This window comes from Rhinatrema bivittatum, chromosome 8 (genome assembly GCF_901001135.1).
Source record: "Rhinatrema bivittatum chromosome 8, aRhiBiv1.1, whole genome shotgun sequence".
Taxonomy (NCBI): domain Eukaryota; kingdom Metazoa; phylum Chordata; class Amphibia; order Gymnophiona; family Rhinatrematidae; genus Rhinatrema; species Rhinatrema bivittatum.
Window position 1 is genome coordinate 217,854,549 of NC_042622.1, and position 22,838 is coordinate 217,877,386.

At 47.0% G+C, this 22,838-nt stretch overlaps 1 protein-coding gene across 3 annotated transcripts in view; it reads right to left on the reverse strand.

Moving 5' to 3' along the window:
* Positions 1-22,381, reverse strand: part of PWWP3A (PWWP domain containing 3A, DNA repair factor) — a 102,098-nt gene extending 79,717 nt beyond the window's left edge. The window contains exons 1-5 of one of the 3 annotated variants that reach the window (XM_029613229.1): positions 22,227-22,381; positions 21,144-21,309; positions 10,403-10,491; positions 8,816-8,886; positions 1,645-2,601 (exon numbers count right to left, since the gene is read on the reverse strand). In XM_029613229.1, the coding sequence (XP_029469089.1) occupies positions 1,645-2,601; positions 8,816-8,886; positions 10,403-10,491; positions 21,144-21,200 (1,174 nt within the window). In that variant the 5' untranslated portion in view covers positions 21,201-21,309; positions 22,227-22,381. Of the gene's footprint in view, positions 1-1,644; positions 2,602-8,815; positions 8,887-10,402; positions 10,492-21,143; positions 21,310-22,066; positions 22,192-22,226 lie in introns of those variants that run through there. The other 2 variants (XM_029613228.1, XM_029613230.1) reach the window with 2 other exon arrangements.
* Between the last annotated feature and the right edge of the window lie 457 nt (positions 22,382-22,838).

Consider the following 22,838-nt stretch of genomic DNA (forward strand, 5'->3'; position numbering starts at 1 on the left):
GCTGGGGACAGTGGAGGAAGGAAAGCCCCCTACACCCCACAGCCGCTGTAGCAGTTATGAATGTGGCCAATATGACCACCGCTCCTGCACTGCCTGGGAATACGTCCAACTCTTCCCGTGGTGCCAGCAAGAGCCTCCAAGACCCACGTTGCTGCTCAGACACCCCCCCAGCAAACAATCCTGAACTGCCCTCTCCGTCCGGGAGGCAGCGAAAACAGAGGTCGTTTCGCGAGAGCCGCCCTTGAGAGTACCTACACTCAGCGCATTTGCTGCTGTGCAGCATGCCTTTGAACTGCCCGACTGCGGGAGGCCCTCGCCCGAGGGAAAATTCTAGAAGCAGAGCCCACCCCGACTGGCGTCAGCCTGGCACTGTCAGCAGGTCGCAGAGTCTCTCTCTCACCTGAAAGTTCCTCTTTTTTTAAACTTAAACAACCAAAGAATTAGTTATTTACACTTTCGAATAATAGAAGGACTAGGGGGCATTCCATGAAGTTAGCAAGTGGCACATTTAAGACTAATCGGAGAAAATTCTTTTTCACTCACGCACAATGAAGCTCTAGAATTTGTTGCCAGAGGATATGGTTAGAGCAGCTAGCATAGCTGGGTTCAAAAAAGGCTTGGATAAGTTCTTGGAGGAGAAGTCCATTAATGGCTATTAATCAAGTTTACTTAGGGAATAGCCACTGCTATTAATTGCATCAGTAGCATGGGATCCTCTTAGTGTTTGGGTAATTGCCTGGTTTGGCCTCTGTTGGAAACAGGATGCTGGGCTTGATGGACCCTTGGTCTGACCCAGCATGGCAAGTTCTTATGTTCTTAGGAAGCCTTCCCTACACTGAAGAGTGGCAGCATGCTCCACTGTCCCTTCTGGAGGAGAGGGAGCTGGGTCCACCAGCTTTCGACCTCCAGTGACTAAGGACCGAGCAAACTAAGGGTCCCCAACTCCCTGCTTGTCCACCTCAAAACTAGGAGGGATGGCCACACCAGGACCTACAAACCTCCTGGGAGGAATCAGCAATTTATCTTTTTTTTTTTTAAACTAAGTACAGACTGCTGGTTTTGCACATCCATCTACTGGAGACAGAAATACTGAGGGACTGCAGGTGGCACACTAGGTTCTATGGCAGCGTTAGTAAAACTGTCTCCATCTGCTAGAAGGGAGGCAAAATCCAGGAGTCTGGGCTGATCTGGGTACGTACAGGGAATGAAAATCATCATGCCTCCAGACCAAACCACCACTTAAGCAGTTTTCCAGATACGTGTTAAAGGATGATGCAGCTTCTAAAACCAACCACCTATGGGCCCTTATTTTAAACAAGTGTTGTGCCATGGTCAAAGAGCAAAGTGAGTTTGTTTTTCCTCCAAGAACTTCAGGCTCTGCAGCCCAGGCTCTAGAAGTGAAACTGGAAATGAAATTCTGAAAAAATGATCTATGCTTCTCTCGCGATTCAAATGGGGATATTAAAAGAACCCAGCTGATCTCCAGAGAATAATCACATGGATTTAAATTTAAAAAGTAAAAATCCCCAAATAACTGCATAACGGAACTTTAAAGCCTTTTTTTTTTAAATGAATTCACACTGAGGCAACTTCCATGCCTCTCATCCTATTATGAATATGCAGGGTCCTAGTGTCCAGCTTTACCTCCCATCTCTTCAAAGTCTGGTAGCTGGTGCTTTCTTGCTATATTCCTGGAGTAGCTTTTCCCCTCCATATCACTCTCACTGTGTGGCTCAAGAGATGATATACTGGTGTTCTCATGATAGTCAGAGGCAAAAAGCTTCAGACCCTTCTGGCATCTCTCTGGTTTTCTGTCTTGTAACCTGACCAAACTTTCTTCTGTTTCAACACAATTAACACATTCGGATGCTGCTGACTTATTAACCACAGCAAAGTCTTTTTTACAGGACCATGCCCTGACGCTGTTTGCTGACCGCAAGTCACAGGCTAACTCCACAGATGCATTTCCTGGGAAAAAATCCAATAGCTTCTCAGGTGGGCACCTGCCAGATCTTTCCCTGGCAGGAGTTGATGTGGCAGTATAACAGAATTCAGAGACTGGCACTTTCTCCTCCATCATATTCTGTGCTATGCACCCAAGGGATGGTTCGGGAAAGCGTGCTGCACTGCAACAATCCTGAAGCTTTTTGCTACCAATTCTTTCCTGTGTGACAGATGCTGAGGGCAGCCTTTCTTCCATCATGGATCTTACCTTGCATAGTGCTGGAAGACAAGCTGCATTGGATTTCAGAGATTTTGCTAGTTTTCTGTTGGTTTTAACTTTTCTCTTTACCAAAATGTGATCCGCTGCTTGGGTTTCTGTTTGACAGGCTGCCAGTCTGGATGACCTCCTTTTCTTTTTTTCCTCCTCTGGTTCAGATTCTGGTAGTTCACTGTCCTGCAGGGCCGACGTGTGTGAACACAACTGGCTCTTCTGATCTGTGTTACGCTTTGTCCCCTTGGCAGGTATCCGCACAATTTGCTCTGAGGAGTTCATGTCTGGTGGGGTGTCCCGATTCAAAATGTTCATTGCTATCCGCAGTGCATTGCGATAAGTCAGCTCTTCTTTTACTGCCGAATCTGACATCTTGCTCTTGGACTCTGCAAAGCAAAAATGGATACATCTGTTGGGAACACAGTATACTGCAGGAAATCACCAGGCAAATGAAGTCTTTATCAAAAAGAAATAGGGAGCTCCCTCACTAAACCTCATCTATTTAACTATGCAATCTTTCACATGGTCATTTTTGCTACTCTGTTTTTACAGTTTCCCAATGCTGAAATTAAAGCAGACTTGCTTATCTGTAACAGGTGTTCTCCGAGGACAGCAGGATGTTAGTCCTCAAAACATGGGTGACATCAGATGGAGCCCAATGCAGAAAACATATCAAAGTTTCTAGAAACTTTGACTAGGCACACTGAGCATGCCCAGCATGCCCTATACCATGTGTCCACATGGGGTCCCTCTTCAGACTCATAACACTGAATTACGATAAAGATAAAACAAAAAATAGGAGAAACCCAACTCCGCGGGGTGATGGGCAGGTTTCATGAGGACTAACATCCTACTGTCCTTGCAGAACATCTGTTACAAGTAAGCAACTTTGCTTTCTGAGGACAAGCAGGATGGTAGTCCTCACACAGACAAACCCTAGCTACAGGCTGCTTCCCAACAGAAAGGGGACCAACAGACACCCAACCAGGTGCCAATGGGCACAATACCACCGGTGCTGTTGGTAACAGAGGGGGAGACAGCCTGAACCCAAACAACAGGTCCTAGGTTGGGAAAGTTGGGTTCTACACCTTGAACAAGTTCCTGAGGACAGACTGGCCGAACCTACCTGTCGCGTCAGCCATCCCTATCCAGACAGTAATGTGATGTGAATGTTTAGAGAGACCACCACATCACAGCTTTGCAGATCTCTTCCAAGGGAGCTGCTTGCAAGTGGGCCACCGACATTGCCATGGCTCTGACAGAATGAGCCTTGACATGAACTCCAAGATGCAGTCCTGCCTGGGCATAAATGAAGGCGATGCAATCTGCTAGCCAACTGGATAGTATATGTTTGACAACAGCAGCACCCAACCTATTCCTATCAAAAGAAATAAAAAGTTGGATGGGCATCTCTGGGTTTCAGTCCACTCCAGATAGAAGGCTAAGGCTCGCTTGCAGTCCAAACTGTGCAGTGCTCGTTCGCCTTGGTGCGAATGGGGCCTAGGAAAGAAAATTGGTAGGACGACTGACTGGTTAAGATGGAAATCCGTCACCAACTTAAGCAGGAATTTAGGGTGGATACGAAAGATCACCCTGTTGTGAAAGAATTTAGTATAAAGGTGGATAAGTCGCTAAGGCCCAGAGCTTGCTGACCCTACATGCCGAAATGACTGCTACCAAAAACATGACCTTCCAAAGTCAGGTACTTCAAGTCACATGTGTGCAGCGGCTCAAAAGAAGCTTTCATTGGCTGAGCCAATACCACGTTAAGGTCCCAAGACACAGCAGGAGGCCTTAGGGGACGCTTCAACTGAAGCAAGCCCCGCATGAAGCGTACAACTATAGGATATACAGAGATGGGCATACCATCTACACCATTGTAATATGCGCCAATTGTACTAAGATGAACTCTGAAGGAGTTGGTTTTTACACCAGTCTCCAAAAGGTGTAGAACTTATTCAAGCAGTTTTTGGGTGGGGCAGGATGGATCTAGGGCCTTCTGTTCACACCACACAAAAGACCTCATCCACATCAGTCTATTTGACTTTCTAGTGGAAAGCTTTCTGGAAGCCACAAGGACCTGAGACACATCCATAGAAAGATCAAGTGGCTGCAGGATTAACCTCTCAACAGCCAGGCTATGAGCGACAGGGCCTGGAGGTTAGGATACTGCAGCCTACCCTGATCTTCGTGATGAGATCTGGGAAAGTCCCCAGACTGATCTGTCTCCGGATGGACACCTCCCGAAGGAGTGGAAACCAGACCTGTCTTGGCCAATGAGGGTCTATGAGAATCATAGTCCCTCTGTCCTTGCAAAGCTTCAAGAGTGTCTTTGCCACTAAGGGAATAGGAGGACACACATACAGAAGACACCTGGCCTGGTGACAGGCAAGGGCGTCCAAGGCTGGTTTGCCATCTGACCTGGACAGTGAGCAAAAACGAGGCATTTTTCAGTTGAAGGGAACAGGGAGAGACAAACAGATCTACATCTGGGCTCCCCCAGAGATGGAAAATCTGATTTGCTACCCCCTGTTCCAGAGATGACTTGTAGAGTCTGAAGGTTCAGCAAAGCCTGTCCACCAGCCCATTCTCCATTCTGGCCAGATACATGGCCCTGAGCACCATCCCGTGTGCCAGGGCCCAGGACCAGATATGGACTGCTTCCTGACACAGGAAGTAAGACCCTGTGCTTCCTTGTTTGACAACAAACCATGGCTACTTAGTTGTCTGTCTAAATCAGGACAATTTTGTTGGACATCAGATATCTGAAAGCCCATAGATTGTACCTGATCGCCCAAAGCACCAGGAAGTTGATTTGACAATAACGTTCCTGAGCAGATCAAAGCTCCATGGTAGATGCATCCATGGTTAGAACAATTTGAGTAGGGAGACTCAAAAAGGAAACCCCCCTTTCCAGATTGGAGAGTACCCACCACCAGGATAAAGAGTCCCAGAGAGATGGGGTGTCGGATGCAATCCTGGAGGTTCCGAGTGGCCTGGTGCCACTGTGACCTCAGGGTCCACTGGGCTCTGCGCATGTGTTATCGTACCAAGGGAGTAACATGGTCTGGTGTGGCCGTATGATCCAACATCCTGAACATGTGCCAGGCTGATACCCATTGGCTCTGTTGCACTTATGTCGCAATGGTCACCAGAGTGATGGTCTTCTGGCATGGCACAAAGGCCTTGGCTTAAGCCATATCTAGCAGGGCTCCGATGAAGTCCAATTGAGGTGACAGACTAAGATGGGTCTTTGGGTAGGTGAGATAGAACCCTAATGACTCCACACCCAAATGGTCAAGCGCATGGACCAGATGGCACCTGCCTGAGACATGCTCTTGACCAGCCAATTGTCCAGATACGGGAAAATATGCACTCCCAGCCTGCAGAGGTGCACTGCCACCATGGCTAGGCATTCTGAGAAGACTCGTGGGGTGGACATGAGCCCAAACAGCAACACTGGGTATTGAAAGTGCTGTTTTCCCACCACAAATCAAAGATACTTCCTGTGACCAGGGAAGATCTCGATATGGGTGTATGCATCCTTTAAGTCGAGGGAGCATAGCCAGTCCCCTTTTTTGCAAGAGGGGGGGGGGGGGGGGGGGATCAAGTTGCCCAGGGAAAATATCTTGAACTTTTCTTAGAAAAACTTGTTCAAGGCCCTTCGTTCTAGGATGGTACAGAGTCATCCACTTCTCTTTGGAATCAATAAGTACCTGGAGTAGAATCCCTGCCCTCTTTGCCCTGGTGGTAAGAGCTCAACTGCTCTGGCCATTAAGAGGAAGGAGAACTCTATTTGTAGCATCTCCTGTTGCACTACTGGCTCCCAAGACAAGCACGGAGAGCAGTTTGGCAAGACACCCAATAGGTTTAATTGGTACCCCTGGCAAATGATGGCTAGAACTCCCTGATCTGAGGTTACACTGAGCCACTGGTTTGCAAAGAACCACAGCCTGCCCCCGACAGGAGGGTATGGGCAACTGGCTTATGTTCCCTATGGTCCTGTCAAAGCCCTGTTCCCAGAGTTGACTGAGGAGCTGGCTGGAGCTTTGGTGCTCTCTGCTGCTGGAACGGCCGCGGGAGCTCTGATGGTGTGTACGGGATTGAGGAGACAGAGGATAGTACTTCCTCTGGTGAAAGAAAGACTCCTGGGCCCCTGTCTCGACAGCCTCCTGGATGAGGAGGATGGGTCCAGAGTGCTGGTGGAGGGTTTCATGGTAGGCCCAGAGTTGGCCAAACATCCTTCAATCTATCTCTGAAGCGATTCTCTCCAGTGCACAGCACATCAGCAAGTTATTCTTGCATCTCAGATCAGATCCGAGGCCCGCAGCCATGCCAGTCTGTAAGCACAGATTCCTACTGCAGAGACCCTCTATGCCATTTCATAAACATTGGTCGCGCAACCTCGTGTTTTCCGCACTCCAAACCCTTCTGCACCATTGACATGAGGGCGTCCTGCTGCTGATGAGCCAGCTGCTCGGCCACCTCCTGCACCTGCTTCCAGATGTCCAGCGAGTACTGATCCACGTAGAACTGGTAGGCAGTGATGCAGGCAATAAGCATGGTGCCTTGGAATACCTTCCTCCCAAGAGCATCCAACGCTCTGTGGTCCTTCCCTGGGGGTGCCGAGGAGTCCAAGAGCACTCGGCCCTCTTGAGGGTGGATTCAACCATCACTGATTGGTGGAGCAGCTGACACTTATCGAATCTGGCACCCTTCTGGACGAGTTAAACCCAGTCCACCTTCATGCTCATGGGAGGCTCTGTGAGGGGGTGTTCTCACATCTTCAGCAGCAAATCCATAAGGATCTTGTGTACCAGGACTGCCATGATCTCCTTAGGAGGCTCCATGAACTGAAGAACCTCAAGCATTTTGAAGAAAACTTTCAGTCAAAAGCTGGAATGATATGGCCTCCACCATCAACCAGAAGAACCCTGCAAAGGTCAAGTCCTCAGACAGGGAACTCCTGTCAGACCCTTCTCCAGAGGAGCAAAGGAGACCATCTGAATCCTCTGGGGAAGTCATCTGATCATCTCCCCCAGGGGTCATAGGAACCTTCATCCTTACTGTATATCACAGGGGGTGGGGCCCTAGATGCTCGGCAGACATCCAGAGTTGCAGGTACCAATGGAACTGCACGGGGGACTACCAGCCCCAGTGTCTGTCAGCCTCGGCGGAGCTTCCTCCTTGGAGGAACCAGCAACGACCACTATATCGGTAGGGGGAGGCCTCAATGCCCCGCCGGGCACCAGTGCCACCCCAGGAACTGATGCCAGCTGGGTCGGTAAAGCACAGATGAGCACATTGAGCTTCTCCAGAAGTGGTACAAGCACAGGTGTCATCAGCTCTGGTGCAGTCAGAGCCACGGGACCGAAGCCCTACAGCACCAGCTTCACTGCTAGCTGGACGTGATGTTCCAGCTACTCCTCAAACATTGCCGATACAAACTCCGACTGGGAGGAAGGAGGGGCGGCCAGAACTTCCTCGGACCCATGAGGGGAATCTGTGACTGGCACCAGGACCAGAGGAGACCATCACGGACCCTGGGCATTGATGGAGGTTTGGCACTCCTTGCCATAGGGTCACTTCGGGGGCATCATGGCAAAAGCCAGTGCATCCTTGTGCAGCGGTTACCGGTGCTGATGCGTCTTGGTCTTCCCACAATGCTCGGCCTGGTCCTTCCTGGTGCTGAGGTTGAGGACAGTGAACCTGATGTTATCGGTCAAGAGGAGATAGACAGGCAATGGTCTGTCTCCGGTGCCCCTATCTACAGATGACCTAGACAGAACCGATGGTCCCGCCTTTGTCGATGGCATGGTATCCAAAAGTGCGGCTCTAAGGTCCTCTGATGCCGATAGCTTGGACTTCTTTGACCCGAAGAGGGTGTCCATTTTGTTGAGTTGAAGTCTATGTCCCTTTGGGGGTCATCTGGTTGCACAAGCGGCAATCCTGGACGTCATGCAATGCACCTAGGCAGAGGATATAAACCTCTTAAGAATCTGCGATAAACATTGTCCTCAGGCACTGGATGCATAGGCAGATGCCAGATGTGGCCACAATGAGGCGAAACAAATGGGAAAAATTACGGAACGATGGCAGCAGGCAGCAATGGAGAATGGGCACCAAAACACCATCATCATGGGGGGGAACCAACTGCGAAAGGAAACTTACCTGAACACCGAAAACAGACTGGGGACACTACTGGGAGATAGTGAAAAACCACAAAAAAAAAAAAAAAAGTTTTCCACGAGGCAAAAAAGCCAAAATGTTTTAGAGCTCAATCCAACCGCAATGCTGACAGCTCCACAGAAAAAAAAAAAAAAAAAAAAAAGACTGAAGAGGAACCCCGCGTGAATGCGTGGTATAGGGCATGCTGGGTATACTCAGTGTGACTAGTCAAAGTTCTAGAAACTGTGAGGACTACCATCCTGCTTGCCCTCTGAGAAATATTTGTTTGTAAAAGGTCAAACATTACAATTCTACATGAATCTGAGCTGCCCAATATTATCACTAAGAGAAAGCTTTGGACATCTAGGAAGAAAAAAAATGTTCAACTTCTATTCAAGCCACATATATATAGTTTGAGATAAAAATGTTCACCTAATTCATTGGCAATGTTTTCTACTTGCGATTTGTCCAAGGGCTTGATATCTGTGTTCTTTACATTGATCCTGCAAAAAGAACCAGAAAATCTGCCATGATATCCCCATACCACAGCTAGCAGTTAGTTAATACAACCAAAAAAATGTTTTCAGAGTCTTCTGATTTAGTTCAGTGTTCAAGTTACTATATAGTATACAATACTTTTGCAAATAATTTGAATGGACTACATCTCCCTTCTGCCATGACAACCAATGGAGATGGGGAGGCCAATATCACTTACATGCTTGCTTCTACACAGCCCTGGGAGACCCAAGCTTGTGCTGAAAGCTGGGCATCTGACATGGAGCCTGGAAAAGCTACCCCTGATCCACCAGCCTTCCCCTAAAAGCTAGAGCAAACTAAGAATTTGTGAGATAAGTTCCCAGTGAGGGTGCAAACAAAATGGAGGCTTTTGTTAAAAGATCTGTTTTAAAGTGCTATGCAGAACTTTTGAGAGCCCTTGCGTAGAATAAAACAGATTCTCACATCATTCAGTTTGATACCAACTGGAAACTTGCTGCCCTTGCTCCAGATGTAGCTCATGCACCTGTCGCAGTCGTCAGTTCAGTGTGCTGTGGGAGTCTGCTGCCTTGACTCCCAACACAGCTCCACATAATTATAAGCCTCATTCTCTTATAGAACAGGGTATTTAGCTTGCAAGAAAAATATCTGCCGAAGGCTCCACATTCCCCATCCTCTTTACTTCTACAGCTTAGCTGTCCCTTGTTCCAGCACACAGGTTTAAGCAGGATTTCCCAGACCTGACATGAGGACCTCACAGTTAGTCGGGTTTTGAGAATACCCACAATGAATATGCATCTACTGGGTTTCCAATGTATGCAAATTTCTCATGCATATTCCTTGTGGGTAATCTGAAAACCTGATTGGCTGTGGGGTCCCAGGACAAGTATGGGAAATCAAAGTAAAGTCCTCTCTCTCAGACCCAGGGTCCTTTAGGATTATAAGCCAGGTTCTCCTTTCCAGACAGCCTTCAGTCTTTTAAAGCTTCCTTGCTGACTCCACCTCCCTCTTTACTGGAGCCCCACCTTCAGGCATCTTCTATCCTCGTTGTAGTGCAGGGCTGGCATGCTCTATCACAGGACTACATTTTAGCCAAGGATATGCAACATGTTTTTGTTTATAGGCAATAGAAAATAAGCAGGTTATACAGTTAAATTTCAGAAATCATTTAGTCTGAACTTTTATAGGGCACAGCGGGACTGGTGTGTTTGCTAAGCAGTGGATAAAGACTGATAAATGGCACCACCTTCAATAGGGCCTCCATTTGTCCTCCTACCTCTTTCCTGCTCTCAAACAATATTCTCCTCTCTAGCTAACATGAGAAAAGGATGGGTACTGGATAGAAAACTTCATGGGGGAATCCAGCAATATAGTTCCAACAGCTTACAGATGGCACCCATAAGAAGTGTCATCATTCCCTTTCCTAGGTAACAATGTTGCTTGATAGTATCCCTCAATCCAGTCAAAAAGAGCAGCAGAAATACTGGTAAAATCATTAAGGTCTCAAGATGAATACAACTTAACTGTTCTTCCGCAACGAGAATCTCCACATTCAGGGAGCCCAAGTCCCTGTTTCGCAATGTTCCTCTGGATCCTCCAGTTCTGCATAAGATCTGATTTAGAAAGAGTATAAATTGTGCCCTGAGTACAGAATCTGCTAAGTTGAAAGACCTCTCAGTTGGTAAGGACACTATACAAACAATTCCTATTTCATTTATATGTTCACTACATTCCCCTGGTAAAAGCAAAAACACAATTGCAGCTTACTTGTTTCTTGGTATTTCTTTATCCCATTTTTTTTTATGAGTTAAGACTGTCATCTCTCTCTCTCTATATATATATATTTTATTTTTTTTTTGCAATTAAAAGGCTACAGTAAATATCTAGGAATTTGCTTAACCATAGACTTAAAAGAAGAAGCCAGTACGGCAGCATCTGAGGTCTGGTAGGGTTTCTATTTTGGGGCATTATGGTAAAGTGCACAAAATCCTTCAAGAAGAAATACTTGGAGTCTCCTAAAATCAGCTTTGACAAACTTCAAAGCGTATATGAAATTTACCTTTTGTGCCATCTGAGCAGTCCATTGCCACTAGCATGGGAGCAGCTGGTGGCTAAAAGCCAATTTCATTGCATCCCTAAGGCTGTACTAGCACCTCCAGCTCGAGAGGCAGTTTCTTGGCCACAGATTGCAGTATCTATGACTTTGGGAGAAGCACTGCTTGTAACATGTGAGGGCCCATCAGATGCCGACTCCTGCAAGGAAAGAGGAGGCCAGGCAAGAGATAGGAGAGCTGGGAGTTAGGAGGAAGTGGAGCACAGGAACTTGGTTCCTGCCTCTCCAAGGCGAGCACAGTGGCTGTGGGGAGTTCCAGGTCATTGAGTGGAGGGGAGTTCTAGTTGTTCCATGGAGGTGAATGCAGCCATTTTGGGTTTGAAGATTAGAGCCCTTTTAGTTAAGCCTCTTAAGCTCATTTTGCAGAGCGTTTGGAATGCCATGGCATCCGCACAGCGCATGGTTTCCTCACTTGCATTAACTGTTGATATAGAGTATATTCCAGGATATTCAAGCTCAATTCTTATTTACCTTGATTACTATGTAATTTAAATTGTATATTTAGTTTTTCTTCTCATTGACTATTACTTAAAGTTGCTTAAATGTTCATTGTTCCATGTAAGGCCGTCTGGCAAGTTTTTGTTATTTGTAAACCGGTTTGATTTGCATCTAATGTAGGAAGATAGTTATAAAAAAACAAAAAATAAATAAATAAATAAGAGGCCAGCTTAACATCTCAGGCTAAGTGCATTGGGAAATTGGAGACTTGCACATAACAGATGTTGGTTCAGATAAGTCTCCTACAAGATAAGAATAACATGCACTGAAGACTGGAATACCTGGAAAATATGGCCAGATATGTAACTTGTAGGCACCAAATTTTAGTGTTATCCTTCTCATCTCACCATAGGAACTTTAAGAACTATCTTAAGGAAGTTTCAGAGGGAGGACTACCCAGCCGTTAGAGAGATCTTGTATCTTCCTACGATGAAATCTGAGGAAAGGGCAGTAGGTGGTGAAGGTGGAAAACAACCTAACTAGCTTTCTTCAGGAATCTATAAAGGTACCTGTATTTCCAGAATAGGAAAATTGGTTCTTACCTGCTAATTTTCGTTCCTGTACAACCACGGATCAGTCCAGACTCCTGGGTTTATGCATCCCTGCCAGCAGACAGAGAAAGCTTCACTGACATTGATGAGCCCTGGTGCCACCTGCAGTTCCTCAGTATTGACCTGTACCAAGACAAAAAACACTTGCAAAACACGTAAAAACTGGAAACAAAAACTTTACCAACAAGTCTGTATTCCATACACTGAAAAATTTGCAAATTCAAAAAATTACAACCGAGTGGAAGATTCTCCCAGTTCCTAGATTGGGCGGATTCTGGATTGATCTGTAGTATTACAGGAACGAAAATTAGCAGGTAAGAACCAATTTTCCTTTCCCTGTATGTACCCAGATCAGTCCAGACTCCTGGGATGTACCAAATCTCCCTATGAGGGTGGGACCTGGAGAGTCCCGCTCACAAGACGCTTTCGCCAAACGACAGACTCCAGATCCCCTACATGTAGCAACTTTCAAGTTGCTGCTCTACAAATTTCCCGTGGTGAAACCAACTGGGCCTCTGCCCATGAAGCCGCCTGAGACAGAGTAGAGCAAGCCCTCAAACTTCCAGTACCTGACGGCCTTTGAGAATATATGCAGACGCAATAGCCTCTTTAAGCCACCACACAAATGGTAGTCTTGGAAGCCTGGGTACCTTTCTTCAAACCCAGATCTCCTAAATTCATTCGTGACCCTGAGATACCTCAGCAAAGCCCTATGGATGTCCAGCAACCTAAGCTCCCACACATGAGGCGTAGAAACTTCCAAATCTGATAAGGCCGGAAGCTCCACCGCCTGATAAACATGAAAAGCCGATATCACCTTTGGAAGAAATGAGGGTACCGTCTGCAAGGGCACTCCTGAGTCAGAGATCTGAAGGAATGGACCGTGGCAAGATAAAGCCTGCAATGCAGATTCTCCTCGAAGAGCAAATAGCTACCAAGAAGATGACCTTTAAAGTCAACTCCTTAAGTGTCACTCTGCAGAGAGGTTCAAAAGGAGCCTCACACAAACCTTGGAGAACGAGATTAAGATTCCAGGATGGACAAACTGTCCTCAGAGGGCATACATTTTTAAGCCCCCTAAGTAACCTAACCACATCAGGATGAGAGGACGATGGGCAACCTTCAACTTTACCCCGCAGAAAAGCCAGAGCTGCTTCCTGAATGCTGAGAGAATTGAAAGTCAGGCCTTAGATTTTATCTTTCCTTCAAGGAGGTTTGATCAGAGACACCGAAAACCAAAAGGCCTGTACACCTTTAGATATACACAATGCCTCAAAAACCTTCCAGAGTCGGACAAACGACAACGAAGCAGATGTCAGTCTAGCTCGTAGGAGAGTAGTAATTACTTCCTCTGGGAACCTTCTTTGTCTCAAACACCGCTTCTCAAAAGCCAAACTGTCATGTTGATGAGATCCACGAACCATAGCCGACATGGTCACTGCAGGGCTACCAACACTTCTCCCGGGTGCCTCTCTACCCGATGCAACACCTTGCCTGCCCGAGGCCAAGTGAGAAATATGTAAAGCAGAACCCCCCCCCCCCCCCCCCCCGAGGCCAGGGTAGGACCAAAGCGTCAACTCCCCCGGGCTGGTATTCTCGCCTTTGGCTGAAAAAGCGAGATGCCTTTGCGTTGAGATGAGTCGCCATTAGATCCACACGGGGACAGCCCCACCTCTCTCGGATGAACTGCATCACCAATTCGGACATCTCCCACTCCCCTGGATCTAGCATCCTGCAACTTAGAAAATCCACTTGGACGTTCAACACCTGCAATGTGTTCGGCCCAAAGAATTAACTCCTGAGCCTTCCTGGGCCACCGATCGACTCTTGGTTTCTCCCTGTCGATTGATGTATGCTACGGTCGTCGCATTGTCTGACAAGACTCTCACCGATCAGCCTCGAACCAAAGGCAGAAAAGCAAGCAATGCTAACCTTACTGCTCTGGTCTCTAAATGATTGATAGACCAAGAGGCTTCTTCCTGTGACCAAGAGCCCTGGGCCAAGTGACTGGCATACTGCTCCCTATCCAGAAAGGCTGGCATCGGTAGTAAGAATTACTCAATCCGGAACCTCCAGGTGGACACCACGAATTAGAGTGGACATCAGGAGCCATCAAGACAAACTGGCCCGTGAATAACCCTTGAGTGAGATAGGCATATGAAACTCCTTCGACAACGGATTTCACTGTGCCAACAGAGCTCTCTGTAGCATCTCATATGTGCAAAGGCCCATGGTACCAACTCCAGCATTGAGGCCATTGAGCCAAGAACCTGCAAAAAGTCCCAGGCTCTGGGGACTTGCAAAGCCAACAGATGCCGGATTTGCATCTGTAATTTACAGACTCTCTCCTCTGAGAGAAACACCTTGCTTTTCAGCGTGTTGAATCAAGCCTCCAAGTAGTCTAGGGTCCGAGATGGGATCAGATGGCTCTTCGCCAAATTCACTACCCAGTCTAGAGATTCCAGGGTGCTGGTTACCTTCTGCACCGCCACACGACAAGCAACTTCTGGTTTCGCTCTGATGAGTCCATCATCTAGGTAAGAGTGCACCAGCACTCCCTCGCGCTGCAATGCCGCCACCACCACCACCATTACCTTGGTGAATGTGCGGGGCACATTCACCAAGAATGCTTATCCAGTATCATGAACCTCAAAAACCACTGGGGATCCCAATTAAATGGGGATATATAAGTAGGCCTCTGTCAGATCCAAAGCAGCCAGGAACTCGTCCTTGTGCACCACTGCAATTACGGACTATAGAGTTTCCATCCAGAAATACTCTATAGACCTTTAGCACCCCATTTACCCATTTTAAATCCAGAATGGGGTGAAAAGAGCCTTCTTTCTTTGGAACTACAGAGTGGATGGAATACCTTTGCCACATGCGTTCTGAGGAACCAGAACCACCGCTCCTAAGTCTTGTAACCTAATGTCACCCAAACCGCCTGATGCTTTTCCAACAACCTGCAGGGGGAAACTAGAAACAAGTCGCGAAAGGACTGAGCAAAATCTAATGCAAAATGTCTCTTATCACGCTGAGGACCCACTGATCCTAAGTGATCTTGGTCCACTCCCCGTAAAGATCGCACTAGACGCCCTATAAAAGGATTAGCAGTGTGGACCGGCCTCACCTCATTGTAAGGATTTGGCTCTGGACTTCCCCTCCCAGACTGACCTCACGAAGAGAACTGCTTTTGTGAAGCTGGGGCTCCCCTCGCCCGACACGACCTCCTAATATATCTAACATATATATAACTTATGCACCTTATTCTCATCCAGATCCTTCATCAAGTGTTCCAGATCCTCTCCAAACAAAAAGCATCCCTTAAAAGTCAGAGAGCCTAAACGAGACTTCGACAAAAAACATGCGCTGACCAGTTACGTAGCCACAGACACCTGGCTGACAACGCGGATCCCATAATACAGAAGGACGTTCTCATCAAGCCATAAAAGGCATCCGCCATGTAAGCAACTGATGGCTCCAAGCGTTGTTTTATCTGCCTTAACACCAGATTTTGCCTGCCCATCCTGAAGCTGTTGAACCCAGCGCAGGTTAAGTCCTTTGCATGAAGCTGGAGCCACATAGCCACCTGCAGACTCAGGGCAGATACCTCAAAAATCCTTTTGAGGTGAATTTCCAACTTCCGATCTTGAACATCCTTCAACGCCGTGGAACCCGAAACAGGGATAGTCATAGTCTTCTTTGTGATCGCCGAAACCGCAGTGTCCCATCTTTGGAAGGGAAAATAGCACCAATGTCTATTCCGGCAAGGGATAAAGCTTAGCTATCACCTTTCCCACTCTCAAGCTAGAGTTGGTCACTCCCCATTCTCAATCCACCAACTTTTTCACAGATTTATGATAGGGAAAAGATTTCGGGAGGGGGGGGGGGGGGGGAGGGGGCCAGAACCAGATCCACTCCTTCCATATCCGAGTCTTCCTGCAGGACTTTCAGTCCCAGTTCCTCCAAGACCTGAGGAATCAAAGGGCCTAATTCCTCCTTCTGGAACAAGTGGAGTACTTTGGGGTCATCACCCTCCAAGACTGGAACATGATCTAGATCATCTCCCTGAGACAAGCCAGCGTCAACTAGATAAATACCCTGATCCCGTGACAAGGTTTCCTGCGTCCCCAGGTCCTCTCGTGACCCAAATGAGTCATCCAAGTCTTCACTCGCAAACCCAGGACATCTCGAATGCTGTCCCAGTGGAGGGTTCCTACCATGGGACTGCTCAGGCCCCGGAGCACCTCTTAGACCCCCTAGAGATTGCACTGGCTACCCAGACCTGTCTGAACTAAATAAGCCTCATCCAGCAGGAGAACAAAATCCGCAGAGAAGGCACAAGGAGCCTGCAGGAGCTGAGATGGTGCATCATCAGCAGATGCAGGCACTGGCTGATCTAATCATACTTCCTCATCTGCCCTCCCACTCCCATCCCTTCTACCGTGGCCGGGTGGGCCGGAGAAAGACATGGAGGCAAATCTCCCCCTTCTCCTGTCTGAATAGGCTGCACGGCTGGGGCAGCCAGGATGGCCACTGTTCCTGCATCTGAGGAAATCTGAGGCCTGCCGTGGTCCACACTTCGACGCTTCAAAAGGAACCCTTGGTGGAGAGCCCGATCATTTCCTGCCTCTCGCGGTCGCTGAGGACTCACTGTCCCTCTCTCCCCCCCCCCCCCCCCCCCCCAAACGCAGGCTGCACATAAACTGAAGCGGCTGAGCCGCATCGATCTTGCGCCACACGCGCGGTAAACGGAGCTGCAAACCCTGCTTTCATTGGCAGAAAAATCCCCCTGCTGAGCCCAGAGCAAACATGTGAACAGGAGCAACAAAGGAGCCTGCCCACCCGCTACTAGCAGGGACCGGAGGGAGAGGCTGTCTGCGAGACTGCCTTACCTTTATTTTATTTTATTAAAACAACTTCAGAACTCTGGTCAGGCTCTCCAGCTCAGGTTCAGCAAAAGGCAAAAATAAATAAGTAGAGAAAAACTGAAAACCAGAATTTTAAAGGAAGAAAGGCAAGCTGATGATAGAAAAAATTTACCAGCCGCCTGAGCAGCCTCATAAAGGGAAGGGATCTGGACCACCAGATTTACACCCCATGGACTAACGGTGTGAGCATACAAAAAGGCCACCGACCTCCAGCTTGTTACCTCAACCAAACATGGAAGGAGCCACCAGGAGGAAAGGGCTCACAACAAAAAAGAAAAAATTTGCCAGACTGCAGGTGAATGCTCGAGCCACCATCTGCTGGAGACAGAAATATTGAGGAACTGCAGGTGGCAGCAGGGATTATGAAGCAGTGTCTGTGAAACTCTGTCTCCATCTGCTGGCAGGGATGCATAAAGCCAGGAGTCTGGACTGATCTGGGTATGTACAGGGAACAAACATTTATGGGCCAAAAAATATTGATGTTCTCTGACCTGACTAGGTTGACACAAGAGCATAGGAGGAAGTTTCTGCCCATGTAGTAAGAAGTGCTGGCTTTGGCACAACTTTTGTTATTCGATTTCCCTGTAAATGTATTTTGTTGCTGGCTAACATTAAGCATATTGTTTTTTGAGCCATCCCAGTTAAGACTTTGCTTGGACTAAAAGTTGCACGAGCAAGTACAAATGATAGCTAGGTATGTTTATGCAGCTCATTGATGGAAAGGTAAATAGCGCCCAGACAACAGATTACTTTTTGCCTTTTCCTTAGTAAATGCATTGTGCCAAGGGTTTTCCTGGCTTCTCACCATCTTTGCGGTTTCTTTGGAAGTATGCATGGTTTCATGTTTTTATTTCTTTGTGGTTCTAGAGTATATGTACTCTCTACTTTTCAGGAATACTTGATTTTAAGAATCTAAGTGGAAATAAAAAGAAAGCTACCAACTTGACCACTGTTAATCACTCTACCCCAAACTAAGGTACAGCAGTTGGGCAGCACCAGTTTAAGAAATTTTTTTTTGAGTCAATGCAACAAACTTGGAGGTTCCCTCCTTATTTCACATTTTGTGGCAAAGAAATATATAATTGCACCCCATGCCTGTCTCATTACTTTTAGGTATTGTAAGTATTTCCCTGTCCCTAAATGGCTTACAATCTAACATCTGGATGCATTAAACGCTGATGTTTTTTCACAGGAAGGGTCCCACTATCGCAGGGGGAGGGGAGTCACTGCAATAGTGGGATCCCTCCCACAAAAAAAAGAAGTTGCAGTTCTGTGGCACGTTCTTTTATCTCGCGGTCAAACACCGTGGGAAAAAAAAAGAATGTGGCTAGCGGCCCTTTAGGCATGATGGTGGCCCCAAACTCAAAGGACTACTATTGCCTTAAAGGGTCGGCCACTTAAATGAGCCAGCAAAAAGAGAAGTTGAGCAGGGGACAGGGCTGACCCCGGCTCAACCTGGAGTTGCCACTCAAGGAAGCTCCAACTCCTCAAAATAAAAAAAACCCCAAAACCCCCCACCTTTCCAGTTCACGCATACCCCCCCCAAAGGTTATAATAAAATGCATTAGGATTCAGGGTGACCCACCCCACCTCAATAGTAAAAAAGTCATTGAGGTATAGTGCCCCCTCGGTACACCCTTCCTTCCAAAGATATCAATCATTGGGAGTTCTCTCCCTCCTCCCCCAAATGTTTAAAAAACAGAGATCCAAGAGCCCCCCCCACCCCAAACCTTTAAAATTAGAAGAAAAGTCCTACAATGAGGCCAGGGGCACCCCCTAGTGCCCAGCCCGGTCAATACCCTTTTTCAAAATGGAGTGCCCCAGGTCCCATCGCGGGACCACCTTCTAATTTTAAAGGTTCAGGGGATGCCGGGGAGGGGCCTCCCTGAACCCTAATTTTTTTTTTTTTTGAGGGAGTACCCCCACTCAACCCCAATGATTGTAAAAACTGCTTTTCTGTGCACCCTCCGACTTAATATCATGGTGATATTAAGTCAGAGGTCCCGAAGGGTAAAAAAAGTAAAAGAAAAAAAAAATTGAAGTCGGCCCGCAGCTGTTGGGTCGAAAACCGGACACTCAATTTTGTCGGCGTCCGGTTTCTGAGCCCGTGGCTGTCAGCGGGTTTGAGAACCGACGCCGGCAAAATTAAGCATCTGCTGTCAAACCCGCTGACAGCCGCCGCTCCGGGCCAAAAGGAGGTGCTAGGGACGCGCTAGTGTCCCTAGCACCTCCTTTTGCTTGTTTCTACCGCTGGGCCTCATTTAAATACAGAATCATGCGCACAGGCGAATGGCCTGTTCGCCTGCTCTCCCGCGGACTTTACTGAATCGGCCCGCTAGTGACTCGCTTTAAGATCCCTAGGGATCCTAGAACTTGTTTACTTATTATGTTCCCTGATCAGGGTTCCTGCTCTTCTCATCGCCGGGCTCAACAGGTGGTCTTCTCTGCTAGATGCAAAACCTGCTCTATAGTGGCGGAGGCCAGAAGTTCCATCCATTAGTGCTGTACAGTCTAGATTAGATAGGGTATACTATATGAGCAAACTTACAGCCATACGTAATGATAAATTAGCATAGCATGAAAAGATCTGGATGCCTTACTTGCAGTGGAAATCGGGATAATATATTGTACTTTTGGTGGTAATCCTTACTCACTTGAATGGAGTATTTCTAGTGCTGGTCCAATGACCACTACTTTATTCTCAGACACGTTTAGTCTTTTCTTAGGAATACTACAAAAATATCCCAATTATTTGATTATTTCCTAATAGTTATGCAGATTTTTTGACCAAGTGGGAATTTGCCTTGGCTATGTTATATTCTGTTCTGTATGCTACACCTCATGCTCTCCATCTACTCCTTAGAGCTACCTTTATTATATTTATAGTTACACACTACACTTAGCTAGATAACCAGACGTGTGTGGGGGGGGGGAGGGGGGGAAGGAGAGAAACTAAGAACTAAGAATAACTCATGCAGAATTATGATTCTTTTATTTTATTGAAATGCAATTGGCTGATGTCTCTTAACTTTGTTACAGTTGGGCAATCATTGTAGCCTATTTTGTATTTCTATGTTGAATAACAACATTTAAATTTAAAAAAAAAGACACAAGATAAGTTTTGTACCCCCCTGATGCAGGGCAGACCGAAACATCAGCTGATGTCAGGGTTTGTTTCATTTAAGGCACTGCAGCACATGCATTTGGTTATAGTACAGGGGACAGATATGTGAACAGTGTGGTTCTGTTCTTGAAAAAATTTTAAATTGCAAAACAAAAATATACAAAAAGAACATTTCTTCACTTTCTCTTTTCACCTTTCCTTTGGGGTGGATGATTGAGTAGACCAGGCAATCACCTCAAAAGGTGGTCTTACACTGGCTTCCCAGCTTGCTGTCATCCCCATGGGAGAGATATATTGAACACAATTTAATACTGCTCTTTTCTAGTTATCTCCTATCCTGTTTGCTTTTGAGAAGTGAAATACCAACATGAGGTGTGCCTTCTCCAATGTATCCAAACCCTACTTATATCTAAAAAAAAACAAAAAAAACCACACAACAAAAAACCCCAAAAAACAACCCCCCCCCCAAAAAATAACAAAAAAAAAAAATACAACACACCATGAATCTAACTGGAAGCATATAACCCAAATTAGCCCATACCAGGACAACAAAATAAATCCCTCAACAACAAACTAGGGTAAGCAAGTCAATAGGCAATAATCAGTTCAGTATGCCTCAGATTGTATGGTATGGCTGCATCAGAGGACAAACACTAGGCCCAGATTTAGGAACAGGCAACTAACTAGGGCACCAAATTTTGAAGGCACCAAATATCCAGGCCAAAGCAGAACATGCATCTGCTTGCTTTAAGGCCATGTGCTAGCAAAGCTTCAAATGGGCACCACCACCGCACTTTACCTATTGGCACCAAAATATTAAATCCAGCCCTGAAAAACAATTCTCTTCAGGCTATATGCTATGGCTGCTTCTTGGGGCTGAAAACAGGTTTTGTTCCAGAACATGAAGGCTTCTGATGTCTGAGAATTTTTTTCCTGAAAAGGAAACTATACAACATTGCTATAGTTATTATATTCCATTAAAAAAAATGCCCTGTTCTTTACAGTGGAAAGAATTTGAGCCCTGCAGTAAGACCCCAATATGTTTTACCTTTGCTGGCCAAAATCTCTTCTTCCATCTACACAGAATATAATTTGGATCGGTCATGCTTGCTTCATAGAAGGCTTGATCCTATGTATAAAGCTGCTGAGACTTGACGTGTTCTGCAGCACAGGAAGAGAAGTTTTCCCTTATTCAAGTTGGCCTACTTGAGGTACTGGAAGAAAGGGAATTTCTATTTTAGAAAAACCAATCTCTAGCAGAATACATCAGTGTGGAACTGATGCTTGTAGCCAAGTTTGTAAAACACGTGTCAGCTTGATGAGTGCAGTGAGTACTAAAGCAGGCACCCCTAACATTGAGGAAGCTCCTTCATTATGTCCAGACAGAGGCAATGGGTGTTGGGTTTAGCACCCACCCCCCCCAAATCATTTTGGGAAATTAGTTCCTATGCGTGAAATGCCATTTACTATACATCACTAAACACACACCGGAAAAGGAATTGAGAGCTCCGAACTCTACATAAAGGCAACAGAGAATCAGAGAACGAATACTGAGAATTTATGGATGGGGAATCTCTGCTCCCCTGCCTCATGCGCCTCCCCATGCACAGCACCATCCAATCGCCCGATCCTTATTAGCCCCTGGCTAAAGATTATAACATACACAACCCCCCACCCCCCTTCGTCTAGCAAGACACACACACACACAATGCAACCGCTTCCAGGCCGCAAAGCCCGGGACACTTCAGTGATCAACAGCAGCCACTGGAAGTGAAACTTTTCAATCCAGGAAACAAAACACGGGCGAAGGGAAACCAGCCTTTCCTATCTCTTCTCCATCTTCCCGCAGGCGCAGAGCCATAGCCCAGGCGGGGTGCGCCGGGACACTATCACAAAACAGGAACCGCAGCCCGGGCAAGAAGGACAAGGAAAGCCCCCAACAGCACTGAACCAGTTCGCCGCGTTACTGACCACTGATCCCGCCTCCAGGGTTTCCCCCTGATGGTCCACACCACTGACCACTAACCCTCCCCCCGCCTTCCCCAAGCCTCTTCCAGCTCCGGTTATTTCAGCTTAGAGATTCCCGCTCTTCCGTCGGAAGTTCAGGAAGCTCCGCGCAAACCCCGCCCACCTCTGGCGCTGCCGCCGGGCACCCGCCCCGCGCGCTCGCTCGCTGCCTGAGTGGGGCGCGGCAGGACGGCGTGCGTGGGCTTGTGTCGTCCTCAACGTCTTCCCTAACTTGCGCCGATTTCTGGCGCGAGGCGGGCCGTGATTAGCGTGGCTAATGGGGGAGAGGCGGTCGCGCGTCTCTCATTATGTCCCAAACTCCCGATAGCTCTCACGCTTAGAACGGCCTTTACTTACCATTGAGGTTTAATATATTAATGGCTTCACACTAATTGGGAAGGGATGTCGTATAAATGTCGGAATATCTGTTAAATAGGAACGTGTAAGAATAAGCAATAAAACATTTTTATACTTGGATTACACTTAAAGAAAGTATTTCCTAATTGTGACCCCCATCCCCGTGCGTGTACAACGCCTCCTTTATTGTCGCCATAACTAGCAGTCCAAAAAGATCCCTGAGAAGCACCAAATAATACCTCAGGTCACAACCGGTGCTTCCACTAGGCAAACTGTCTAGAGCACCAAATTTATTTTTTTTTTTGGGGGGGGGGCAGCAAAATCCTTCCAGTGTGTAATATAGAGGGGGTGCTGTGCCAGATCTAATACTACCAAAGAA